This window comes from Solea senegalensis, linkage group LG18, assembly GCF_019176455.1.
Source record: "Solea senegalensis isolate Sse05_10M linkage group LG18, IFAPA_SoseM_1, whole genome shotgun sequence".
Classification (NCBI taxonomy): Eukaryota; Metazoa; Chordata; class Actinopteri; order Pleuronectiformes; family Soleidae; genus Solea; species Solea senegalensis.
Window position 1 is genome coordinate 2778858 of NC_058041.1, and position 25747 is coordinate 2804604.

Consider the following 25747-nt stretch of genomic DNA (forward strand, 5'->3'; position numbering starts at 1 on the left):
GACACAAAGATTCGATTTCTCCTTCATTATCTCCACTTTTACCACCTCTCCTCCGCATACCTTCCTTTCTGCTGTGCCTCCCCTCCTCCCGCCCGCCCCACCGTGCTCCTCTCTGAAGTTATAGTAAATATCTGCTGCCCCTTCTCTCCATGTCCATCTCTCTTGGGGGAAGCTCAGTGCCAGTGTGGAGTTTTATTTGTGTAATTTACATCGTCCCTGACAGCCTTCTGTGCCCCCCAACAACCCTTGGCTTTTACTGCAGCCAGACCCTCGTAAAGTAGCCGCTCTTTGTGATGAGAGAGGGCGAGAGACGGGGGGGAGGGCCTGTGCTGTCTGAGCTGCAATCCAGAGAAAGCTGACTGTAAAAACAACACACGGTCACTTGGTGTCATTCAGCATCCTGGCTGGCTATGTGTGTGTGTGTGTGTGTGTGTGTGTGTGTGTCTTTGCTCTCTAGTATATGACCAAGGCTGTGGCAGGGTTAGGTTTAGTTTCTTGACCAAACAAGCTTCAGTAGATCCAGGGATCAAGAATTAATCCGCTCGCCTCGTCATGTGCTCGCCGTGGCAGTCAAAGGTCAAACGGTAATCTCATTAACAGGTGGTTGCGGAAGTCCAACTCAACTCACCTAAAGAGTCAGGCTGCGGTCAGGTAAGTCTTACGGCGCCGATTAAGCACCACTGAGGACGCTGCTAAAAAAAAAACCAATAAAAATCTACTGGTTAAAAGATACAACTTTTATTTATAGATTAAAAAGAAGGAAGTCTACGTTAGTAAAAATTCACCTTCTGAAGAAGATAGAAATAGAAGGGAAGTGAGTCATTTCTGAAAAGCCCAGTCAGGGACAGGAGTCGAGAAAATCGCTCTATACTCTGTGTGCAGTATATCATCCATCCATCCATTCATTCATTCATCCATCCATCCATCCATCCATCCTCTACTGCTTTATCCTCCACAGGAGCCGCAGAACCCAGAGTAAACACACACACACACACACACACACACACAGGGAGAACATGCAAAGGCCCTTGTGCCAATCAGATTAGAGCTGCAACTAACGATTATTCTCATAATCGATTTATCTGTCAACTATTTTCTCGATTAATCGATTAATCGTCTGGTCCATAAAATATCAGAAAACCTTAAAAAAATGTTGGTGTTCGTCAAACCAAAATGTATTGTTTTGTCCACAAACCAAAATGATTTCTTTGTTATCCAGAGCAAAGAAATGAAGAAAATACTCACATTTAAGAAGCTTAAACAATCAGAAATCTTGGTTTAATCATGAAAAAAAAGCTTCAAACCGATGAATCGATGATCAAAATAGTTGGGATTAATTGTTTCAGCTCTACATCAGATGCACTGTATGTCCTCTATGTCTCACTGCATTGTCCCCAGTAAATAAAGATGAATTGAAGTGAATCTAAACAAGGACGGAAGGACATCAGTGAAGAGGACAAAATAATCAACCTCACAATATCTACATGAAAAGACACTGTCGGCGCAAGAGCATGTAGAGTAGCTGAGGAGCTGGGAATTGAACCCTCACCCTCGCTTTCTCTACCACCGTCAGCCCGTTGTGTCGCAAAGATAAAAAATGTGTAACCAAACTGCATTTTGGTGCAGAACAGATTATAAAGCTTTATTTATTTTGTGTTGACAGACTCTAAGATATGTCAAACTTTTATCATTTTGATATTTTCCATAAAAAACAACAACTGTGGTAACAGTCATAAATCATAATGCAATCAAAACATCTGTTTAAGTAATCGTGGGGGGACACACGATGCACCACTGTGAATAAAATATAAAGACGCTCACTTACACAAGAATCCAGGGGACAATTTTGGAGGAAACAAGGTCAGAGGTTTATTAATAATTGAAACTAAACACTGACCTCATATCCTTCTTCTCCTCAGACCTCTCACACCCTGGTTTGTTGTAATGTTTTAATAATAAGCACTAATCTGACTCAGTGAGCGGAGAGACACGGCAACACATGCTGGTGTGAACCACGCACACGCACACACACACGCACACACACACACACACACGCACACACAATAGAACAACAGTGCTGAGTCTGTGCAGGAGCTGTGGGAAACAATGACCTCCAGTGGCTGCTGGGATGTTTCTGTGTGTGTGTGTATACAGGTATTATAATGTTGTGGGGACCTAAATCTGTTTACACAGTCACATTATGGGGACTTGTCTCCCTTATGGGGACAAAAAGCAAGTCCCCATAACGTAAATGACTACACTTTAAAGTGAAGACATGTTTTAAGGTTAAATTGAGGTTAGGATTAGGATTAGGCCAGTAGAAATGATAGTTAAGGTTAGATTAAATCTCCAGGAAATGAATGTAAGTCAATGCAATGTCCTCTGAAGTCATGGAAACCATGTGTGTGTTTAATCCATAAGCACCAAAGAATGGGAACACGGCAACGCCATGATTAGCCAACATGCGTCTATTATGAACAAGGGGGCAACACAGCGAGGCAGCGAGGGGAGGAAGAGGAGGAGGAGACGAGTGAGGAGACAGGAACCCACTCATCTTTGCTGGGAGGTCAGAGACGACCACAGGTTTTCTATCAGCTACAGAATGTCCATCTCTGAGGTCACATGTTTTTAATAACAACCATTACAACCTGCTGCAGCAGGAGGAAACCACACACACGGTCACACACACACACCCATACAATCTTAATCAAGGTGAAAATGAAGAGTACGAAGCCATGCCTCTTCTCAGTGAAGGAGGCCTGACGTGTTATTTTAATCAAACTGGCCTTTGCTGGCATCAATTATTTACCAGGCTGGTGAATAGGAACGCCCTGCGGGAGGGGATGAGAGCTTTGGGGAGAAAAGAAAAGAAAAAAGAAGAACAAGAGGAGAGGAAGAGAGAGAGAGGGATAAGTTCCTGCCCTACTTCTTGTACGCTTGTAGTGTGTGTGTGACCAGGTTTTGGTCTCCATGAGGACTACAGGTCCTCACAAGGTCAGTAGTAACGTCAAAGTCAAAAGTCAAAGTCAGCTTTATTGTCAATTCTTCACATGTATCAGACATACAAAGAATTGAGAGGACGTTTCTCATTTAAAAAACACTTAAAGTGCACAGGCACAACAGACATGTCCTAGTACTACAACACAAAAAATACATTTAAACATATCAAATATACAACAATGATACAAATAACAATACAAATAGTGCAAAAAAAAAAAACAGATGTAATGATAGTAGGTGTGTTTGTACTGTAAAAGTCCCAAAAAATATATAAACAGTATAAACAGTGTAATGTAAACATGTAATGGTATGGTAATAGGGAAGCAACACTATCTTATTATCATCTTAGGACCAGGTTTTGGTCTCCATGAGGACTACAGGTCCTCACAAGGTCATTGTTTATGCCAGAAAATGAGCTAAAAATGTGCGTATCAAGGTGCAAGGACCTTTTGGATTGAAGAATCACATGTGTAAGTGATACCTAACAGTACTAGTAGTAGTAGTATGGTAATAGAGAGGCACTATTATGGCAACACCATCTTATTATCATCTTAGGACCAGGTTTTGGTCTCCATGAGGACTACAGGTCCTCACAAGGTCATTGTTTATGCCAGAAAATGAGCTAAAAATGTGCGTATCAAGGTGCAAGGACCTTTTGGATTGAAGAATTACATTTTTAAGTAATACCTAACAGTACTAGTAATAGTAGTATGGTAATAGAGAGGCACTATTATGGCAACACCATCTTATTATCATCTTAGGACCAGGTTTTGGTCTCCATGAGGACTACAGGTCCTCACAAGGTCATTGTTTACGCCAGAAAATGAGCTAAAAATGTGCGTATCAAGGTGCAAGGACCTTTTGGATTGAAGAATTACATTTGTAAGTGATACCTAACAGTACTAGTAATAGTAGTATGGTAATAGAGAGGCACTATTATGGCAACACCATCTTATTATCATCTTAGGACCAGGTTTTGGTCTCCATGAGGACTACAGGTCCTCACAAGGTCATTGTTTATGCCAGAAAATGAGCTAAAAATGTGCGTATCAAGGTGCAAGGACCTTTTGGATTGAAGAATTACATTTTTAAGTAATACCTAACAGTACTAGTAATAGTAGTATGGTAATAGAGAGGCACTATTATGGCAACACCATCTTATTATCATCTTAGGACCAGGTTTTGGTCTCCATGAGGACTACAGGTCCTCACAAGGTCATTGTTTATGCCAGAAAATGAGCTAAAAATGTGCGTATCAAGGTGCAAGGACCTTTTGGATTGAAGAATTACATTTGTAAGTAATACCTAACAGTACTAGTAGTAGTAGTATGGTAATAGAGAGGCACTATTATGGCAACACCATCTTATTATCATCTTAGGACCAGGTTTTGGTCTCCATGAGGACTACAGGTCCTCACAAGGTCATTGTTTATGCCAGAAAATGAGCTAAAAATGCAAGCGCGCGTACACACACTCACACACACACTCTACTGTCGGTGAATGTGTGCGTCTGAGAGTGTGTGTGTGTGTGTGTGTGTGTGTTTGTCCCTAAGCAGCTTTGCCAGTGATTCTCACCACAGAGACAGACGGGGGAACAGAGCGCTCCTGCTGACACTCTCAGTGGGACAACACAGAAAGCTTGTTTGGAGGCATTAAATCTTAACACACGGCAACACTGGGGATGAGACGGTGGTGGGGGAGAACATGAGAGGAGGAAGACGAGAGCCTGAATTAAAAACAAACAAAAAAAGAGGTGACAGAACATGATAAAAAGGAGGAGAGTTCGTCCGATGAAGAGGAGAAGCTGAGTAAGTGCACACAGAGGGGGAACTCCTTGGGGGCAGGAAGGAAGGATGTTGTGAGGGAAAAGAAAATTCTTTCCTCTCCAAACCCACATGAGGATAGTCTAAGATGCCAGAAAAGCAGAACGGAGCACTAAATCAAACCAGTTAAATCATCATGTGTTAATGACTCTCTTAACCCACTCCCCCATTCCCTCCCCTGTTCTCTCCCCTCCGCTAAAAGCCTGTACAGAGGCTCCGTCATCCCTAATTCATCCTCTCAGTGGACAAGGAAGGAGAACAGTGAGCGAGGGAAGCGAGAGGAAACGCTGCAAACGACCTTCTGAGACTCTTTCAGAAATATTATTTAATGAGATAATAAGACAACAGCCTCTCGTGACTCTTTTCTTATGCTAGTTAGCATGTAGCGCAGACTACAGGGGCGACAGGTACGTGAAAACCTTCATGTGTTTAATAGCATTTTTAACTAACATTACCGCTCAGTAATAACAGTGATAGTAGTAGTACGGCAATATTATGTTGTAATTTCCAGGAGATAGCTTGGCTATAGGCTAATCATATAAAGTTGAAATTCGTCCTCCTCAGTCTTTATTTTTCAAAGTCATACTTGATATCACACAAGTTAGCTATAACTAGGCTAATATCTCCTGATTACTATCTCTGGATATTTTTACTCTGACTCATAAAACTAAAAATGTGCAACTTTTGAATATAAACAAATGTCCATTACATTCAAACCGCTGTCACGAGTTCACCTCCACACAAGGTGTGTCTCCACCGAGTCACTTCGCTACGGTAACTGCATGTATTTTTTGGCATTAGTACCAAAATAACCCCGAGTGGTCCATTTTTCAGGTACCCTTCCTCACGGGTGGAGCTACACCAACGCCAGTCAGCTGAGAAACCGGTGTTTATTATCGAGCAGAAAAAAATGACGATGTCGTCCGCGACGTTGTCGACACACCTGTGCAACGCCGTGCTACGTATGTCGCTGACGGCGACGCCATCGGGCACGGCATCGCACGCCCCGCCTACCAAGTCCAGGTACTGTTCTCAGTCGGAAAGTGAGCCTGACTGAGAGGGCTTTGTTGTTCCAAACTGTACCGCGCTGCACCATGACGGCAACGCTGCTGCTTTAAAGGGCCTTCACACAGGACGACACATACAACACAATCAGGTTGAAGTCGCACTGAAAACACAAAGACGCTCCCACGGAAATGTTTCCGAAGCAAATTCTACTGCCCCAAAAACCCAGTCCTTCAGCAGCCTGACAGGATTAACACCCGCCCTGTGCTGCTGCTGTATACTAACAAACGCTCCCTTGGCCTGGGGTGATAGTTTTGCTTCACAGAGAACACACAAACAATGTTTTGTTGTTCCTGTTCTCAAAGACCCAAACGTCAGCGGACACAAGCATTTGATCTACAATCATAACACCCAACAGATGCTTTTACGAGCAAAAACAAAAACTCATGACTCCAGTCTCTGTTAGCACCTTGTCATCATTGTTTATTGATCAATCAAATCAACAGAAACCATGATGCTTTGTTGCCCTGGCTTTTTTTCTTCTTCTTCTTCTTTCTTTTGTCTTTTGCAAGCAGGCAAAAAATAAAAATGTGCAATCGGTTTTCAACAATCTTGAGCTGACGCAATAAATTCAACAAACATCTCCAGTGGCTTCAGTTTGTCCCGAAAATGTGTTCAAGATGTGAACAGTGTGATAATTTAATGATCTCCTTCCAGAAGTGGTTCCACTTGCTTTTGAGGAGGACGACGTATGCAAATGGGCGACTCAAGCACTCCTGTTTTGCTTCACCCCCCTCCCCGTCTCCCCCCCACTCCCCCTTTTTACTCTGCCTCTCTCTGCTGAGTGATAAACGCTGTGTGTTGGCCATAAATCCGGGGGGAGTCCTGACAGGCGTTCCAATAAAGTGCTATTTTCTGTCTTTGGTAAGTTTGTGTGTGTGGGGGGTTAAGAGGAAGTGAGATAACATTAGGTGGAGATGTTGGAAGACGGCGTGCAGCTTCATCAGTGGGTCGCACACACGCGAAATCAGGGAACACACAGACACACTCATGAGCAAACAGTGGGAATATCCACATGGAAGAATGAAATCCACTCAGCGTCGTTCACACTCGCTGAGAAAGAGTGATTCACGTGCTGTGAGGCTGATACGCTCCAAACACAGAGGGGAAAAAAAACACCCTCAAGCAAACACACGGATAAATAAAGCTAAGATTAAATTCGCTGAGACACAAACCACAACTAACATGCGAAGAAAACAATAACCTCCTGCTCGGTCTGCAGCAAAACACATGTGCGTTGCTTTCAGTGACAGCCTGTCGAGGTGTATGAAGCACATCACCTTATTTCCTGTTTACCAAAGCAACAGCAAAGTCTTTATTTATGTAGTCTGCACGGCCTTCTGATTAAACGTCCAAGGCCACAAAGCAAAGTGCGTGTTAGTGGAGTTCAAATCTCTCGGTATTGAAGTGTGCAGAAACATCAGGCACGCAGAAACATTCCTCCCGTTTGCTTTTTTTGTTGTTGCCCGTGTAAAAGCTACAGAACCGCGTCTGTGTCTCAGGAAAACATCGATTCATTTGCTTCTGATTAAATCCAGTCCTTCAGTGGAAGTGTCCGTTCCTCGATCGCGTCGATGGTTACAAGAGCGGCTGTGTGGATGTTCGATTAGCGTCCTGTATTTATGGTGACAGGAAGTCTTGCAGCTGAGGCTTTCCCCGGAATTAAAGGGCCACTTCGTCTACAGACACCGTTATGGCGCTTTTCCACTTTACAGTTGGACTCTCCATTAGCAGTAGCATCGATACCACAACGCGCTGTCGACCGACTGCCGGCCAATAATTGATCAGAGAGTGTCGTCACTGGATGAGTCATGAGCGTGACGTCCGACACGGGAATGAAACCGAGCGATGCCGAACTGTAGGTCAGTTAAAGAGACTTAACAATCCTGAAAACCTGCGTTAATCTCCAACATTTAGCAAAGAAAGTTATATTAAATATTCACTGTGCTGTGTTCGTGAGCCGAATCACAACAGTCGTACTTTATCAGACGGAACTGATCTTGTTAATTCACTGATTCTAATGATTCAGTCGCACCGAAGACGACTGCTTCGCTCGCCACTAGTTTGTGTGCAGCTAAGGTACGGCGACCCCGCCCCCGTTGGGGAGGTACTACGGTCATGGAAAAAATGGGCCTGATACCAAACCAAGTCCAATCGAGCCAAGCCGCGCTAGAAATGTACAGTGGAAAAGCGTCATAGTGTGTGTTTGCAATTGAAGACAATTTTAATTATCACATGTTTATTAGTGTCGCAACAAACCATTATTTACAAAACAGTCAAACCTCTTGATTATTTTCTTCATTAATCCATTAGTCTTTCAGTGCATGAAGTGCATGGCTAAGACTAAGCGTATACATGCAGGATTAATCAGACTATGAATCGCATTATCCACGTATGTTAGTGCGAGCTCGATTATAGTCGCAATAACGCGTTTACACGACATTAAGAAAACCAAATTACGGACTTTTAACATGCATTCAGTCCAGGCGAACAAACCCAATAAAAACCTGAATATACAGTGATTTTAAAAAAGGAATATCAGGCCTCGATGAGAGCCATAGCAGCCTGACACATCCCAACAGACTCAGGCTGGACTATCCATACTATAATCTCTAATCCATTTCAAATGCTATCCCCCCCCCCTCAAAACCATTTCCTTCTCCTTGAAAGGACACTCCACACCCACCTACTTGTTTAATTCTGTCCTTCACCTGTCTCACAACACACACTCCATCACGTCCATCACTCTCTCACACGCTTGCATTTCACTGCCGGCCCATTTCTCTCAAACACACTCCGCGCTCCTGTCCTGCACCTCCTTCATATTTCCTCCACTGACAGTTAGCTGTTTGTTAGCACCAAAATCTCACCAGATGTTGAATGTGTGTACATTTCATGCAGCTTTGTTCGCTAAAGGAAGGAACGACGTCCTGCAGATTAACGCAGAGGGTCGGAGAGAGAAAGAGGCCGAGACTGAAAGAGGAGAAGAATGAAAGACAAGAGCTCTTGCTGCTCTAAAGTGGATTCCCACCTGGTAGCAATTTAGTTTGTGCCTGGTAAAGCAGGCTCTGGGAAGGAAAAATAATGTCTGTTGGGTTAGTGGTTTCATTTTTCAATCAAATAAATCATGACCTTACAGAAAATAATTTTTGTCTTTTAATGGCCTCCCCAGCGTTTGAAGTTTCTCAGGGGACAGGCAGCTTTGAAGTCTGCCAGGGGAGGAGCAAACTTTACACTCCCTCTCTCACACACACTCTATCTGTGTGTGTGTGTGTGTGTACTTGTGAGCATTCATTCCATTGCCTTTCGCACAGTCCTGAAACACAACACCTGAGGTGTGGCGCTCCTCTCCAAAGTAAAAGCCCCGTGAAGTCGCTTTGTTGTTCTCAAAACAGCAGCCAACGCAGGCAGTGAAGTGATTTAAAGACAATACAAATGCTCACAATCAAAACTGTTGTCAATTATTTCTCCTCTCCGAACTAAACCGAGACCGGCCTCGAGAAGCGATTCAAGGACGATTTTTTTGATAAACATGTTAATGCGTTGTCAAAACCCAGCTGCCTCAAGACACAGGAGGCCTTCAGGCCTTAATATGAATTGTCTACAGTGTCGTCAGGCTGGCTGCCAACGCCGAGAATATGCAAGACGCTATCACACGACAAAGTATACACAGGAGTAAACTGAAGGCCTTCCGACAGGAGTCTAGTCAGACTAATGACTAATAAACCGTGTGTGTGCATTGTCTACATTACAATGTATACAACCACAGACCGAATGAACCAACACTGTGTCCAACTACAGTCCGTCCAAGTGTATACATGCATTGGACTATGACAAGCTTAGGATGACAGTGTGAGCTATACGAACTACAGTCCGACAAGTGTATACGTGTAGTCAGACTAATGACTAATAAACCGTGTGTGTGCATTGTCTACATTACAATGTATACAACCACAGACCGAATGAACCAACACTGTGTCCAACTACAGTCCGTCCAAGTGTATACATGCAGGAGTAATTGGACTATGACAAGCTTAGTCAGACTAATGACTAATGAAGTGTGTGTGTGCATTGTCTACATTACAATGTATACAACCACAGACCGAATGAACCAACACTGTGTCCGACTACAGTCCGACCAAGTGTATACATGCAGGAGTAATTGGACTATGACAAGCTTAGTCAGACTAATGACTAATGAAGTGTGTGTGTGCATTGTCTACATTACAATGTATACAACCACAGACCGAATGAACCAACACTGTGTCCGACTACAGTCCGACCAAGTGTATACATGTAGGAGTAATTGGACTATGACAAGCTTAGTCAGACTAATGACTAATAAAGTGTGTGTGTGGATTGTCTACATTACAATGTATACAACCACAGAAACAGAATGAAAGGAGCAAGAGGAAAGGAAGGGGTAAAAAAGGAACGAAAATAAAAGTCATCACAAAGTTAACAGATCAAAGAAGAGGAGGATGACGACAGCGGCAACAGAGACAGCGATGGCAGCGTCTGCGAGTATTTTTGCTGCCATAATTCAATTTTATGCTACATTTACATCATTACCTCTTCATTTTAAAATGAATAAATAACTAAAGACGCATGTTGTGTGTTCACAACAGAGAAGTCCTTGCTCTCTACTTCCTCAATGCAGGAACTGAGATTTAATATAACATAATGTTGTTTTCAAACATACACAAACTCGTGGCCTTCAAATGAATAACCATTAACATGAGTGCAGTACATGGACACAAAAGGCATGAGGGTCTGCGAGGAAATGAGAGAAACGAACGAATAATATCCAAGGCTGCTCTCCCTTCTTGTCCAAGGCCATTTTATATCAGCTTTTGTTTTTCAGCTTACAGCAACATGGTTTGAGATTGGGCGGCATGGTTTCCAGTCCACAGCCACACACTAAGTAAAGAAACTGGACAGATGTGCACGTACAAAACGCACACGAGCACCGAAAGGGGAAAACTACGTCAGCTTCTGGGCATAACAGTGTAAGCAGCCAGAGCAAATGTGTCGACAGACAAACGACTACCTCCATGATAAAGACTTAAAATATTCCCCTCAAAAACGTTTTCCCCTGGAGCACTTCCACTACTTTCCATGTGTTCTCTCGGTCCAAGTGATCTGGTTTTGACATAAAGGCTATTTTTCAAAGGTCTGAAAAGCGCTGGCTTTGACAACACATCTGCCAGGACTGAGTGCTTTCTTTTTTTCAGTATTGGGTGGGGGTGGAGGAGCAAGGAGGCCATATAGTTGTCTTCCCAGCAGAAAACACACCAGGAACATCTTGGCGGCCATGCACTGTTGAACAGGGCTGTCAGTTTTTATCCAAATGTTGAATATAACGGGAAGGACAATTAAAAACCTGCTTGATTTCAAAGTATACAGCCTAGACGCGCACTAAACTGTCTGTACCAATCAGTATTTACTGTGACGTTTGGCGTGTGAGTGGAACGTATTTTTTTTTGTGTTTCCAATCAGAACCCTACCAAAATAACCGGCCCCGACTGTTCCATTTCTCGGTAACCCTTCCCTTGGAGTACCAGAGGAATGGTACGATACGGTATGGGTAGAGCTAGACCCACGACAGTCAGCTTCAATGATCGTAGTCTATTCTCAAACAAACAGCTACAAGAACTAGCTGCTGGATGTCCTCCACTGTTGTCTGTTGTCAAACCATGATGGACAAACTGCTTTAGACCGACTCTGAATGCCTTCCTGGCCCCACAAATAAGAGAAAGACATGTTGTGATGTCGGCAGACAATCGTACATCAGTGTTTCTGGTTCTACCCCAAAAGCAGCGGAGTTAGCTTAGCTGCTAGCTGGAAGAAAAACATGGTGCGATACGTTTATTTCACAACCAAGACAACATGAGGGACAGGGAAAGTAACACGGGAGATTAATAAAGGTGTGAACCTTTTCCGGGATTGAATCAGATGCTTGATTAAACACACGCATAATGTCCTGCACCCACACCCATGAGAACCTTAGATTGTAAACGCGACTTCCCAAGTCCAACCAGCTCCCACACGGCTCAGTTACGGCTCAGTTATAATCCCCGGTGTGAATTGGCAGGTGGATGGATAGACGGATGTTTGCACACTGCTCCAACCTCTTTGACCGAGGGGAGGCGATGAAGAAAGTGATGAAGGGTGAGAGGAGGAGAGAGGAGGAGGAGATGGGACAGGAACAGGAGCAGGTCATAAAATTAAAAAGAGAAACAGAGAGAGACGAAACAAAGGTAGAGTGAGAACTGAGACGCCGAGAGCATGAGTTTGGCCAAGTGCTTACAGGAAATAGTTCTGTTTGATGAGTAAATATTGAATCAGCGAAATCCCATCTCTGGCACAGCCTGACCCCTGTCTCTCTCTCTCTCTGTCTCTCTCTCTCACGCCATGTCAACAGTAAACAGAGACATTTAACGCACACTCTGGGGCAAAAACCACGTCAGCTGACACAATTTTGAACTGCAACGGCACAATTACACGCAGACAGACATCTGATAAAACACACAAACACGTGAGTTTGTTGTGTTGCATGAGGAAAGCTCCGGACACTCCCGTCCTAACCACCACCTGCGTCTTTAAACGCGAGAGTCAGTGGTCATTTGAGTAAAGAAGCAGAGAATCTGCTCCTGATTCTTTGGTGAAGGGTTTGTCTGGGCCTGTTGTGATTTAAGATGCCTGCAGGGGTCATTTACTTCCTTCAATCACACTGTGGCTCTCTTGATCTTCCTCTCCCTCTCTTCCTAACCTCATCTTCAGCCCTGTCTCTTTCTTTCAAAGAATGAACGATTAGAGGGGACGCGGGGTCAGGCAGGCAGGGTCTTGAGTTTGACCTTAGGTATGCAGTGTTGCCCTCTCAACTTTCCCTGTGATCAGTCACCACTGCCTTCTCCCTTTAAGATGTTCTGTTTTACGCCACCACAGAAAATGTGGGAGAACTTTTCTTTCGTCACTGTTTTCCTCACATTGGCTAATCACTGAAAAATAAAGACACAAAATACAGAAAATCGACCTTTATTTAATGTAAAACTATTTTTGTTTTGAATGAGTGTGGGCCACGCCTCTGTGGCTCTACCACACAGCTGCTGAAAACAAGATTCATCACCTTGTATATCAATTTGCCAGTTCAGATAATAACATAGGGCGAAAGGCGAGGTCCACCCAGGACAGAATCACACCGGTCCACAAACAACCATCCACCCTCACACTCATGCGTCTAATGATCCTCCTCTGCATGTTTTTGGACAGTGGGATGAGGGGGAAAAAATACACCCACAAAAAAGGCAACAATGGTAGCCACTGCACCCACAACCCTAATATCTAAAAATGTACTGTCCTTTGTTTCTTCTACCAAAATATCTTGGCTAAAGCTAAAAATGTTTTCAAAAAAGCCTCGTTTGAAGGTTTCCAGATCTGCTGATCATTTCAAGGCCGAGCCTTGAGCCACCGTTTTGAAGATGTTTTCAGATGCTGCTCAATTCCCCCACAGCAACCACTTGATTTGAAGCATACTGACCCTGTGAGGACGACCGCTGACCACTGGAGGACTGTGGCTGCTTCCCCCCCCCCCGCGCTCCACTGTCAGAATCGTTTCCGGTGACAGACTCCATGATTTCGCCTCTCAGTGGGAGACTTGTTTACGGGGCCTTTTTATCCGGCGCACACTGTGTACACATAACAAGCGGCTGATCAAAAGAACCTAAGTGCTATTGAGTAATTGTGTGTGATGTCGGTGCTTTGTGGATGTGTATTGTTTAGGCCTCGGCGACCCCGGAGACACGGGGGAACGCGAAACCGCACGCTGTCTGTGGGGGTCGGACTGAACTGAGAGACAGTGATAATGTTTGGTTACAGTCGGTGCGAGTACAGTCATCGAGTGTTTGAGTGAACGTGAGCGTGTGTGCGACGATCTCCTCCGGCCTTAGTCATCGTCAGTGACCGATCACCGTCAGTGACTTCTCACATTATTTTCACAGTTATTATCAGCAGTTTGAGTGCGAGAACGACACGTTAATGCCACCCATTCTCACGCATTCACACAATTATTTATTCATCTAGAGGAAAACAACCAGTGATCCTGTTGTGCATGACGTTGCACCACACATTCAACCTCTACTGCTCAGGTCACGGGAGGAGCTGGAGCCAATGCCAGGGGCAACTCTGAAAGGTCACCAGTGTATCTTAAGGTCAACACGGAGATAAAAACATCCATTTACACCTATGGTCACTTTAGAGTCTTCAATCAATGGCTGAGTTTAAATGTCTATCCATACTATCCATAACCCAGATGTCAATAAATGAACTTCAATACCATTTCCTGAACGATTTTGCAGCAATTTCCTGTTTCCTCCAGCAATGAACCTTTTATTTTATTTTTTTTTACATATTGCCATTCCTTAAACCAATCAATCTAAAAACAACAACATCTGAAACAAATTGCTGTACGTCAGCTATAAATACAATATAGTAGGACGTTACAGTACATCAGTACATGTCATTTAGCAGACGCTTTTATCCAAAGCGACTTACAATGGTATGGAGTACAATCAGCCAGGGGTGGAATTGAACTTGCGACCATTGCGACCATGATGTCTTTTGTACACAGGTTACCGGCTTGAACCACTGAGCCACTCCACGCCTTTACCATTACCTAAATAGAGCTAAAAACAACAGACAATCAAATGCTGTAGAGAATATAACATAATATATATATAAAAAAACACAAATAAGTCGGTGAAAACCAACGTCTCATACTAAATGGGTTTTAAGATACGTGGACATTGAAGGGGCGTGTCTAACACGAGGCGTGCAGAGGAGGAGTGCTCCACAATCTCAGAGACCGGGCAGGAGTGTAAGGATGAAGCAGTATTAAGAAATGACTATTTCCTATATATATAATTAAATTAGAAAAACAAATAAAATCATTTTAAAAATGAACCAGTGGAGCCAGTGGAGTGAGGCTAAAATGGGTGTTAGGTGTTCCCTCTTATGTGTTAAGCAAACACACACACACACACACAACCCTGCCTTTCTCTTCTTCTTTGGGCTACAAACGCTGCCTCTGGTTGTAACTTCCTGCACGAAAAAACTCTGTGACACTGATGAGATCAAGTCCTTAGGTAATGGAATCGGATATCACAATGGGTGAAACAGAGGGAGTTTGATACCTAGCTGAAGTTTGGAATGAGACAAAAGTTCATTCATTCATTCATTCATTCATTCATCTTCTACTGCTTTATCCTCCACATGAGGGTTTGGCCTGTGTGTTATTATTTATTATATTTCTTGAACATTAATCCTCATAAAGACCAAATCCTGGTCCTAAAGAGGCAGAACCTAATTTCTGATGAACTGGTTAAGTTTTATGGGCTAAGATCTGAATTGTGGCGAGGTTAAGGCTTTAACTGCGTGTGGTTAAGATTATGGATAATGCTTTGTTTAGGCTTTCCTTATGAATGGAAATTGATGCAGTGTCCTCAGAAGAATAGCTAGGCAAACCTGTGTGTGTGTGTGTGTGTGTGTGTCAGTGCAGGTTTCGGGTGCCTCTTTCCACTGAACACGGACAAACTGCCACACACAAAAGAAGTGAAAAGAGAGATCCAAGAGATGGTGAAAGGAGGAGGTCGGGGAAATGAAAGCAGAATTGTGAAAAACAAACGAGGAACAGAGAGAAAATATCGACTCAACGTCATGAAGCTCAGACATTAAAATTCAGGTAATGAATCTGTCAACACAGTGTATGTTTAACAAATAATAATAATTAGAAGAAGAAAAGAGTGGGAACATTTGGGTCATATATTACCTGTGGACCACACATGATTGCAAATGTCGACCGCACACCTGCATTCCAATTAAAATAAATACTGTCAAACAAAAGTTCTCAGCGCAGAATCCTTGTTGACATGTTTAATATTCAACCCTCACAGACGAGCTAAGCTAAATGAAATGGCCACAATAGACGCAGCATACAGATTGAGATGGCGCTGCAGGATTAACACGCATGTCCCCGCATTATCTCACCCCCCTGATGACGATCTGAAGACGGCACAATTCACTTTGCAATAGTCGGGCTGGGTTTCGCTCGTCCCCCGCAATGTGCCACCGCCGTCACAAGCGCATTGTCTTTGCACTTGACGGTGGCTACGTGCTAACGCTAGCAGACAGGCTGGAGGTTAAGTGTGGCCAGAGGCGCCTTTTCGAGGGGTGCCAAAAGAGAGCTGGTGGCCCCATAAGCCTTGGCTGCACAGAGCTCTCTTAGCCCCTTTGCGCAACACAGCCAGCCATTGTGCGAGGCTGAAAAAGCACATTAGCCGCTGAGAAAAGGGCTTTTCCTCTGAAACCCCCTCGGACAACAAGCAAAGCCCTGCTTGATAATTCAATCACTCTGAGCCATGCAGGGCAAGAACCTGCACAACCTCTTAGAAATGTTCCTCGGCTCCCCTCCTTTCCTTCCCTCCTTCATCTCTTTCCATTAGGTAACTGCCCTATATTTGACAAATGCTGTCATTTCGAGTGCTTATCAAAGGGACAATAGAGGAATGACGCATTGTCATTGACTTTTGAATGTATGTGTGAATTATGGCTGTGCAAAATGGGTACGGCAAAGAGGACATTAGCGGACGTGTGTGTGTGTATGTGTGTGTGTGTGTGTGTGCGCTTATGTTTGGGGGGGATAAATGAGATAAAAGGAAGACAAAGAGGGTCAATGTGAGGGTGGGTTAATGCAAAGGATAGGGAAAAAAACGTAGAGATGGAGAGAGAGAGAAAAGAGGAGGGGGAGTTCTTATCATTTTACCCTTGTCTTGACTTCCTTGCGGGGCCTTTAAAGAGAGCAGAAATAAAGATATGCTGGCACATCACAGAGAGAGAGATTTAGATTATGCCAGTGTTTACCCAACTGAGTGCTGCATGGCTGCTGGCAACAGTCCTCCGGTTTGGAAGCTGTTGCGGCTTAAAGCGCTTAAACAGCCTGTGCTGCTGCTGCAGGGGAGCGTTTGCTCTCTGCACTCCAGTGTGCGTACACATGTGTACATGTATGTGCCAGTCGGTGGCAATATTCATGAAGGAGAGCATGTGTCCTTGTATTCCTAATAGAGGGGACTAGTGTGCAATCTGCATGTGTGTGTGTGTAGCCCTGAAAATGGAGCCATCCATCGGATTATGAGAAGATAGCTCTTTAAAAAGGAGGGACTCCATTTGCATAAGCAGCCATGGACGGGGGAAAACTATAGAAAGAATGACAGAAAGTGAGGAATACAGAGCGGTAGTGGACCCACACTTGCCAAGCCACTTGGGGATATATCCTGTGGTTAGGATCTAGTATTCTGGGCAGGGACTTTGGCCCCAGGTTCCCTCAAAGCAAATGGAAAATAACAGGCTGCGAGTAAATAGGTGGCAGGGTAATGATAGCTCTGTCAAGTCCTACGGTGGAGAAATGGAGGGTGGGTGGATAACAGTGAATGAGAGCGAGGGAAAAGAGTGGGGAGAAATGCCTCAATTTTACTCCAAATGGGACCCGCACCACTTAGAATCTGCGTCCAAGGCTATGAACATCTACGATGACACTTGCATTTGTTTTTATTTTAAAGATAAATTGCACTTTTGAATGTGTTTATCAGCTCACGCTGCGCTAGAACCGATGCGGTATCGTGGAGCTTGTGCTTAATTATACCAACGCGGACATGGAAAACAAATTGGTGTGTACACAGACAGCCGCGCTGAGCTTTGTATTCACCCTCTGATGATGAAATCTACCATCACCTCTGGGTCAATGTTCAACATTTGTTACGCCATCACACTGTCGCCTTCCTTCAGTCAGACGTGATGTAAAAAACACAGCGAGGGGGGGGTCGTGTGGAGCGGATAAGCTTAAACGGCTTTGTGTGAACTCAAACGAGAAAAGGCTCGAATGTAACAGACATTAATTTGTATAGAAAAGTCACACACAGCAGCTTCCATCTCTGATTGGTCGGTAATGTAATGTGGAGGTAATACAGTGCGCAGGGCCCTCATGTACTGTATCCAGTAAAGTATAACACGGGAGAATGAGGTGCAGGGAAGGATGGATGTATGAGGGCAAAGTCGAGAGGGTACGGAGGGAGGGAGAGAGTGCAGACGTGCAGAAGCCAGTAAGTGGGGTGTGAAGAGGGATGGATATAAGGAACGGCCTGAGGGACGGTGGATAAGATGATGGGTTTTCTTGAGGGAGAACCCTTTGGCTAAGCATGCTGGAATTTTGGCACATGAAATGGATTGTTGCCAAAGTCTGTGTGCATCTATGAGTGTTTTTGTCAGGGCCCTGGTATACTTGTGCGTCCTGTAGACCATTGGGTGGCGGCAGAAGTCTGGAAGCAGGGAATAGGACGCATTCCTACCAAAGAAGAAGAGAAGAATGCTACAGCTCCCCTGGGGCTCGTCTGGTTCGAGTGGCTTGAATCTGAAAGGCCTGTTGGGCAGGGGAGTCGGGGTGTTCAGGGGTTGCCAGATCGAGGATTGGATGACTATTCTTGGCGACTCTAAATGTTTTTTCTGCTTGGTGAGCGGGGGCTTATACTCAACGTTCACATTCGTTACCCCCAACAAACCCTAAACCTAATGCACACAGTTCCAAAATCTGTGCAATGATGATGCAGATTTTGGACATACTCAACGAATTTGGGTATACCCAACAAACGAATCTGGGTATACCCAAAATCTGCGTCTACCCAGGATAGTATACAAGGGCCTTTACGGGGTATGTCTCTCTTCTCATGAATATGGATTTACCAGTTCCCTCCCTCCATCAAACCGACTGAACATTAACATGTTGATCAACAATAAAAATCACCAATCAGGTCCTACTCCCTTGAAGACGTCTTTCAAACAGAAGTGTACACACTGGTGTGTCCCGAGGCTGCCTGTAAAGGTGTGAGGTTTTGAAGCATATGATAATTCGTAATTACTTTTGCATCAGTCATGATAAGGGAAGAATTGAGCTGTTGTCTCCACTCATAATCTGATTAAGCGTTCATTAAATGTCTCATTTTCCGTCTGTAGCCGTGTGCGTGTTAGGAAGTAACGACGCAGAGTTTGGTGCAGTCGGCGAGTCAAGACTTTGACGGATCTTTAATTAAAGCTTTATATCGATTATTATTTCATCTATGCCCAACTCAGGATTAGTACCCAAGCGATAAGAGAACTGGTGATTTGTCGGCGTTTAAAGATGACGTTCTCTCATAGTTGTGTTTGCTTAGTTTTTAATGGTAGTTGCGGTTAAACGTCGGTTCAGTCACCACAGACTGGGCAAGTATGTTTTTTCTTTCACAGACAATCGCAACAAAATGAAATGTATGCTGTATGTGCTGAAGGAGAAACAGGAACAGAAACACTCAGTGGAAAATTGTTGTTTGGTTTGTTACGCTGTTAAGACCCCGCTGATTGAAACGCACTGATTTGTAATCTGGTTCAGCACAAAGGACAAAAAAACTCCTCAACAACCTGTGATGATGCAATTATCTCAAAGTAGCATCAGAGACAATTACTTATTTGAAAATGTAAGAATAGGACGGTCTTTGTGCTCATTTCTCAGCCTCCCAGAGCTCTGCAGTTAATTAACAAGGTCGTTAAGACGGGGTGAATGAGTGCTGCGCCGCTATGCTAGATGGCTTTTACACACCATGTTTAATAAGCCTGCGTCCACGCCATCAGAGTATCGGCAACCCTCAAATGACTTTCCAATAATGACAAGAAGCTCCCCAGAGTTACTGTTTCTGTGTATGTGTGTGTGTGTGTGTGTGTGTGTGTGAAGTGGCTAAACGGCTGGTACCTGGTAGCCTGATGCTTCAGTCAATAGAGGACCTGTTTGTATCTCCACATTCTTTGGAGCGCTGCCAAAGGGGAGCACATCACAAGTGCTACTCGTGTCATTATCCCTCTCCTCACCACAGAAGCCTTGTATGAGCGCGTTAAAGGGAGAACGAGTGTGTTTGTGTTTTCGCCACCCATGGAGTGAACTGACATGCTCCCTTGATTCCTGCAGACCACCGGGGCGGAAAGGAACCACCTGTCTGTCTCGAGAGCAGCGCGCACATCCTCATAAAGACACACTTTAGCCGACATTACCATATCCATATTTGCTCACGGTCAGTACATTCCACCACAGGCAGCTTAATGGGGGTAGGTGACACACACACACACACTGAAAAGATCCTTTAATATTCCCCCTCCTGGTCCAAAAGTACATTCATAAAAGCCTTTTTGCCACTCTAATAAGTCAAAGGAGACGGTGGTGCTGCGTGTGTGTGTGTGAGCCACACAAGGAAACCCTCCTGTACCAAGCAATTACTGCGGCTGCTGAAACAGGAGCGCTCTGTGGGGAAAAGCCAATTAGTCCAACGTGGCAGCAGGTAGCAAGCGGGCTCCATTTATTATGATCCCCTCATAACACCATGCAAATGTAATGGCATAGTATTAGAGCCGGTGACAGGGAGCGCGGGGCATTAAACGATAATAACAGGATCAATAGCCGGGGTGATAGTTTTGTATTTGCACGGCCGCGCGCGGTGTCAAGGATTTAATGAAAACACACTAATGAAATCCATGTGCGCGCGTGTGTGTGTATGTGTGTGCGTGCACGGGAGATCAATCTTATGTGATAATATTCTGTTAACTAATAAAGCTGCAGGCAATAAATGTAATATCAATATCTGAAACTGATCTGTTCTGGTGCGCAACTCAGCGCTGATGATTCTCAGATAATGCGATGTGAAGACAGAACCCAGGAGGCGAGAGAGAGAGAGAGAGAGATACACAAACAAAGAAAGAGAGACAGTTTGCTGTAAACCCAGATTAACCCTTTCATCTCTGCTTGGTTCAAATAATTGGTCTGTTGTAGTTTTGTTAAAGAGGACGCTGAGATATTTCAGTTTCTGTACTAAATCTGAGGATATCTTCCCCAGAAAAGTTGGATCTATCTAACCTTGACCCCAAAGTAGTTACATTACTTTACTTTATTTAAGTTTATTCAAGAAATCATTTTCTGGAGCATTTTTTACTGCAAAGTAAAGAGTATTTGTTGTTTTTCATCATCGTGTTGTCATGAGAACAAGTATCTAAAAAGGTCCGAAGAAAGGGGCTCGGACTTTTGAATTCTACATATACTCAAACAGCTTTTCTAGGATCTCCAACCCTACTTTTAAAAACCCCATTTGAGTTCAAAATATACAGCCTAGAAGCACAGCCTGAAGGTTTAAGCAATTACCAAGGCAGTAGAGGACAGAACCAAACTCAACTCACTGTCAATAACAAAAGACAGAGGACACAGGAAGTAGCATCTATTGAAAGATTAAGCGAGATCTTTTTTTTTAAAATATTATCCAAGCTCTAGAGCAGACAGAAAAAAAGGGAAGGTCTTTCACAGTTTGCCATTTTACCACAAACATGAACACACACTAAAGACACTACAGATCTAACAAAGAGTGGATCAGGGTCACACAGCAGTTCGTTCTTGTTGACCGTGACTCCTGCAGGATGCTAAATGAACGGCAGCACCTGATATAATGAGCATTCAGTCAGAGCAATTCATGCCACGCTGAAATCCATCAAGGCAAACGCTCAGCTTTCTTTTCTCGTGACACTCCGCCCCACTCACCCTCTGTCTTTCCCTTTTTTTTGCGACTGTTCAGCAGTGAATGGGGGGTTGGAAAGGGCTTAGCTTCAAGTGTGAGTGTGTAAAAATGAGAGCAAAGAGAGGAAAAAAAGGAAAGGTGTTGGAGCGGGAGGGAGCGAGGGAGAAAGGTGGATACAAGGAGGAAGAGAAAGTGTCGGTGAGTCTGTGTGTCACAGTGTGTGTGTGTCACAGTGTGTGTGTGTGTGTGTGTTAGTTATGCTTATGCAAGTGCATGTGCTCGTGCTCGTGCTCCTAAGGAAGTTGTGGTGTCCCTGGCTGTTCAATGTTTACAGACAGGAAATGTTTGTCCAGGCAAAAGGGAAGGAACCTTGCCGCCCTGAATGGCAAACACAAGAAGACACACACACACACACACACACACACACACACACTTACGCACAATCACATACAAAAGACGCGCAGAGATATTTGCAACGGAGTAAAAAAAAAAAAAAAGGAGGAATCTGATGGGAATTCCAGTCTTTTGAGGTGGGGTATCTGGTGTTAGGGAAGTGGGAGGGAGGGGGAGTGACGCGGGTGGGGGGGGGTGCGGGTTGTGCCGGGCACCGACTGTTCTTCACTTCCCCGCATCGTCGGCTGCCAACACAAACTCCAGCAGATAGAAAGTCAATACAATGACCCCATCTGAACCTGATGCGAGAGAGTGGGGCTGTGGAGCAGCAGCAGCAGCAGCAGCAGCAGCAGCAGCAGCAGCAGCAGCAGCAGCAGCAGCAGCAGCAGCATTCCACCGGTTCATATTTCTGCTGCTCTCACTGCCGTTTTAATTGATTATCTGCCAGTTCGCCGACTTACTCAGTGTGCTGTGACATGCAGGGATTGCACCAGAGTGAGATGATTCAAAGGGATTCTGATTTGTAGTCATGGCGATGGTGCATTTACATACAACTGTATTTTTCCAACTTAAGACTTCCACTCCATTCTGCTCCATTTTGACTTGCAAATTTTTTTAGGGAATAATCCGGCGGCGTGTAGCATCTATAATTAGCGGTAAAAAAAAATAAATAATGAAAAACTTCTTCCAAACTGATTCTGCACGTAGAATAAAACTTTATTTTTTTTCTTACAGTTAGTTATATTGTCTTGAGTAAAAGATTTGGCAGAGCAGTGAGAGCTGATGTCAGTTTTACAGCATCAGCTCTCACTGCGGGGAAATTAATGAAACTAGAAACTGGTTCGAAAAAGAGGGGGTAAAAAAAAAAACACCCTGAAAGTTCCAGTGTGTAAAAATAGCTAAGTAGAATTATTCTTATTCTATTTAATTCATAAGTATTACAACTTCACATTGTTGTTTTTCATCCCCTCAGAAAGAACCTTTTTATTTTAGGTCAAACTAAACATCCTTTGATGCTGAAACTAAAATGCTAAATAATAAAATACTAAATAATAAAACACTGGAGAATGTTTATCTAAATTCTTCTTCCGCCACGTCTTGTCGGCTGCGGCGGTTGAACAAACTTCCCTGCGTCTAAATAATAGATGACGGAGCGGCTTCCCTTTCTTCACGCTTCTCCTCGTTTAGACTAAAATGAGCAACTTAAGTGAGTGCAAGTGAGTTCTTCTCGGGTTCTTTTGATTGACGGTGCAAAGGAGTTGTAAAAGCCCGCAGGTTGGCAACAATGACAGGATTCGTGAGAGTTGTTTTAGCAATACTTTGCCAAACGTATGCTCCTCACACAAACAATGGTCCTTTCTGACTGCGCGGCCTCATTTGCTTGTGACATTTCCGTGTGTGTGTGCGTCTGTGGGGGCGTGTAAATTAAGGACAGCGCTGGAGGCGATGTGGATTTGCGAGCGCGTCTGTCACTCTTGTTTACCAACACACACATCTTTACTTGGATGATCTGAACAGGGCGAGATGAAAGACTCTCACACACACAAACATGTGCACACACATCACATTCACACTGGGGGATTGTGCAGGAAACAGTGAGCCACAGACGCACAAATAAACCAGAACACACACACACGGATTTCTGCAAATCCTCTTTCCACCACCTGTCACTCACAGAACCCAACCTGCACGAATGATAACAACACAAGCGGCACATGTACAGACACACCGTTTCGCAGCAGAGGGAGAGAAGACGGCGTTTACTCACTGGCTGGCGACGGCGTGCTGTACCCACTGATGGGCATTCCTGGCAGAGCTGGAGGCGACAGGCTTCCCAACATGTGGGGGAAGAAGTAGGAGTAGGTGGGCATGGGGAAGCCGTTGAGGTGCGGGCCCGGTAACGGGTTGCCCTTCCCAGCCATGATGGCTCAGTCCACCCTCCAGACACAAACAGACCTCAATAGGGAATTTAAAAAAAAAAAAAGCAAGATACTGCACCGGAGCAGAGTCAGCGTGGGTTCCCGTAGCGGTTTAATCCCCCATAGGAACACAGGATGAGTCGATTATTCCAAAGTGTCAGGCAAAGTAAAAAAAAAAAATCTCCTTGTGGTCCAGAAAACCACTCCTTAAAAGCAGCTGCAGCAGACGTCAAAAATCCTGCTGGATAAGTTGTGTGTGTGTGTGTGTGTGTGTTGAAGCTTGTGTTACTAAGGACACGGATACAAAAAAAAGAGACACAAGGTAGAAGAATAAAGGAGGACTGTAAAGGGTGTTTTATCCGTCCTTTCTCTGCTATTGTGAAACAAGTTGAAAGGGCCTTATTTGCGAGAGGCGTTGGGGAGGCTGCAGAGCGGCGCGGCCATTCCTTATCCACCCTGATGAAGACGCAGCGAGAGAGAGACACAGTAGACAAGTCGAGTCAGGAACAGGTGACTGCAGTCAGGAGAGGTGATAGGGGTGATGGGGGTGCCGGTGGCTGCGACGCGCCTCCACGGGAGTGTAAGGTTTACTTTTCCACCACGGAGCGCTCCTGGGGAATGAGCGGATCACATGATGCCAAAACAAAGCTCTCCTCTCTGGGATGGGGCCTCCTCTTTGGAGTCGCACCGCCTCTGCCTACGGACAAAACAGAGAGAGACAGAGAGAGAGAGAGACAGAGAGAGAGACAGAGAGAGGGAGAAATATCACTGGGTGCTGCAGTGACAAGGTAAAGAGTTCATATTGATTTGGTGCTAAAGTGCTCGAGCAAAGCTGTTCTTTCTTTCTGTCTTTTGATTCTAATTCGCGGTAATGTCTCGTCTCAGCGGAAATGTGACAAAAACACCCCGTTTAATTATCTAATGGAGTGTTAAGAGTGTGAAGGGAGCAGCGGGAGGCGCGTGATGTCATACGTGCGGCGACCGACGGAGACGAGCCGGAGCGTAAAAATGTAGAGCAACAACACAAAAGGCAAAAAAAACCAAACACTTGGCTGATTACCGCCCGACGCAGAAGCCACAGGTGAGACGCCACAGGTGAGACGCCACAGGTGAGACGCCACAGGTGAGACGCCACTGGAGAGTTTACTTTCTAATGAAGCGCTAAGAAGACCTGCAATCATCACAGAGACGAGAACAACGTATGGAAGAGGAAGAGCGACGCTGATTCACCAGAACACAAGCATAACTTGCAATGACCCTTTAATGAGTCAGTAAAACTGTGAAGCATTGCAGCACACACACACACACACACAACACACACACACACATACACCTGAGTGTTTGCATGAGCAGTGCAGCTGCTCAGGAATGTGTTCCTGGAACATGAATCACGCAGGACGTCGTGGATGAACTCCTGTAAAGAGAGCCGGGTCAAGACAGACATGTGTGCGCGCCTGTTCCCACTTGCACGACGTACATAAAGCACGGGCGTGTGACAGGGCAAACAGGGCAAACAGGGCGCGCTGGTGGCAGCATTGTACAGGTGGGTGACAAATGAGAGGGAAAGCAAACGCGAGCTGTGTTCGGACACGACAATTAGAATAAAAGGACAACGTGAGTGCAAAACTCATGGTGCATTAAACGTTAAAGGCTTGTCTGCTCGTTCAGAGCAAGTGGGAAACTTAATTGCCCCGCTGGACAAGTTAAAAGTCATGGGTCAAAAAGTCAAAAACGGAGTCTTCACATCACCGCCACGAGGTCACTGAGGTGCAGACGTCCTCCACAGTCTGGTGGTTCTTCCTCAACACATCAAACAGGCTCCAAAATATCATCTGAAATTCCTGCAGTTAAGTCAACTATGCTTAGAATAACAAGGTCACGCGGCTCCTGTTTTTGGCCTCTGTACGTGAAGACACGG

At 44.6% G+C, this 25747-nt stretch overlaps 1 protein-coding gene across 1 annotated transcript in view; it reads right to left on the minus strand.

Moving 5' to 3' along the window:
• raraa (retinoic acid receptor, alpha a) overlaps positions 1 to 24537 on the minus strand; it is an 80463-nt gene extending 55926 nt beyond the window's left edge. Inside the window, exon 1 of the mRNA XM_044013985.1 lies at positions 23679 to 24537. Coding sequence (XP_043869920.1) covers positions 23679 to 23832 — 154 coding nt within the window. The 5' untranslated portion in view covers positions 23833 to 24537. The remainder of the gene's footprint in view (positions 1 to 23678) is intronic.
• Positions 24538 to 25747: the final 1210 nt, after the last annotated feature.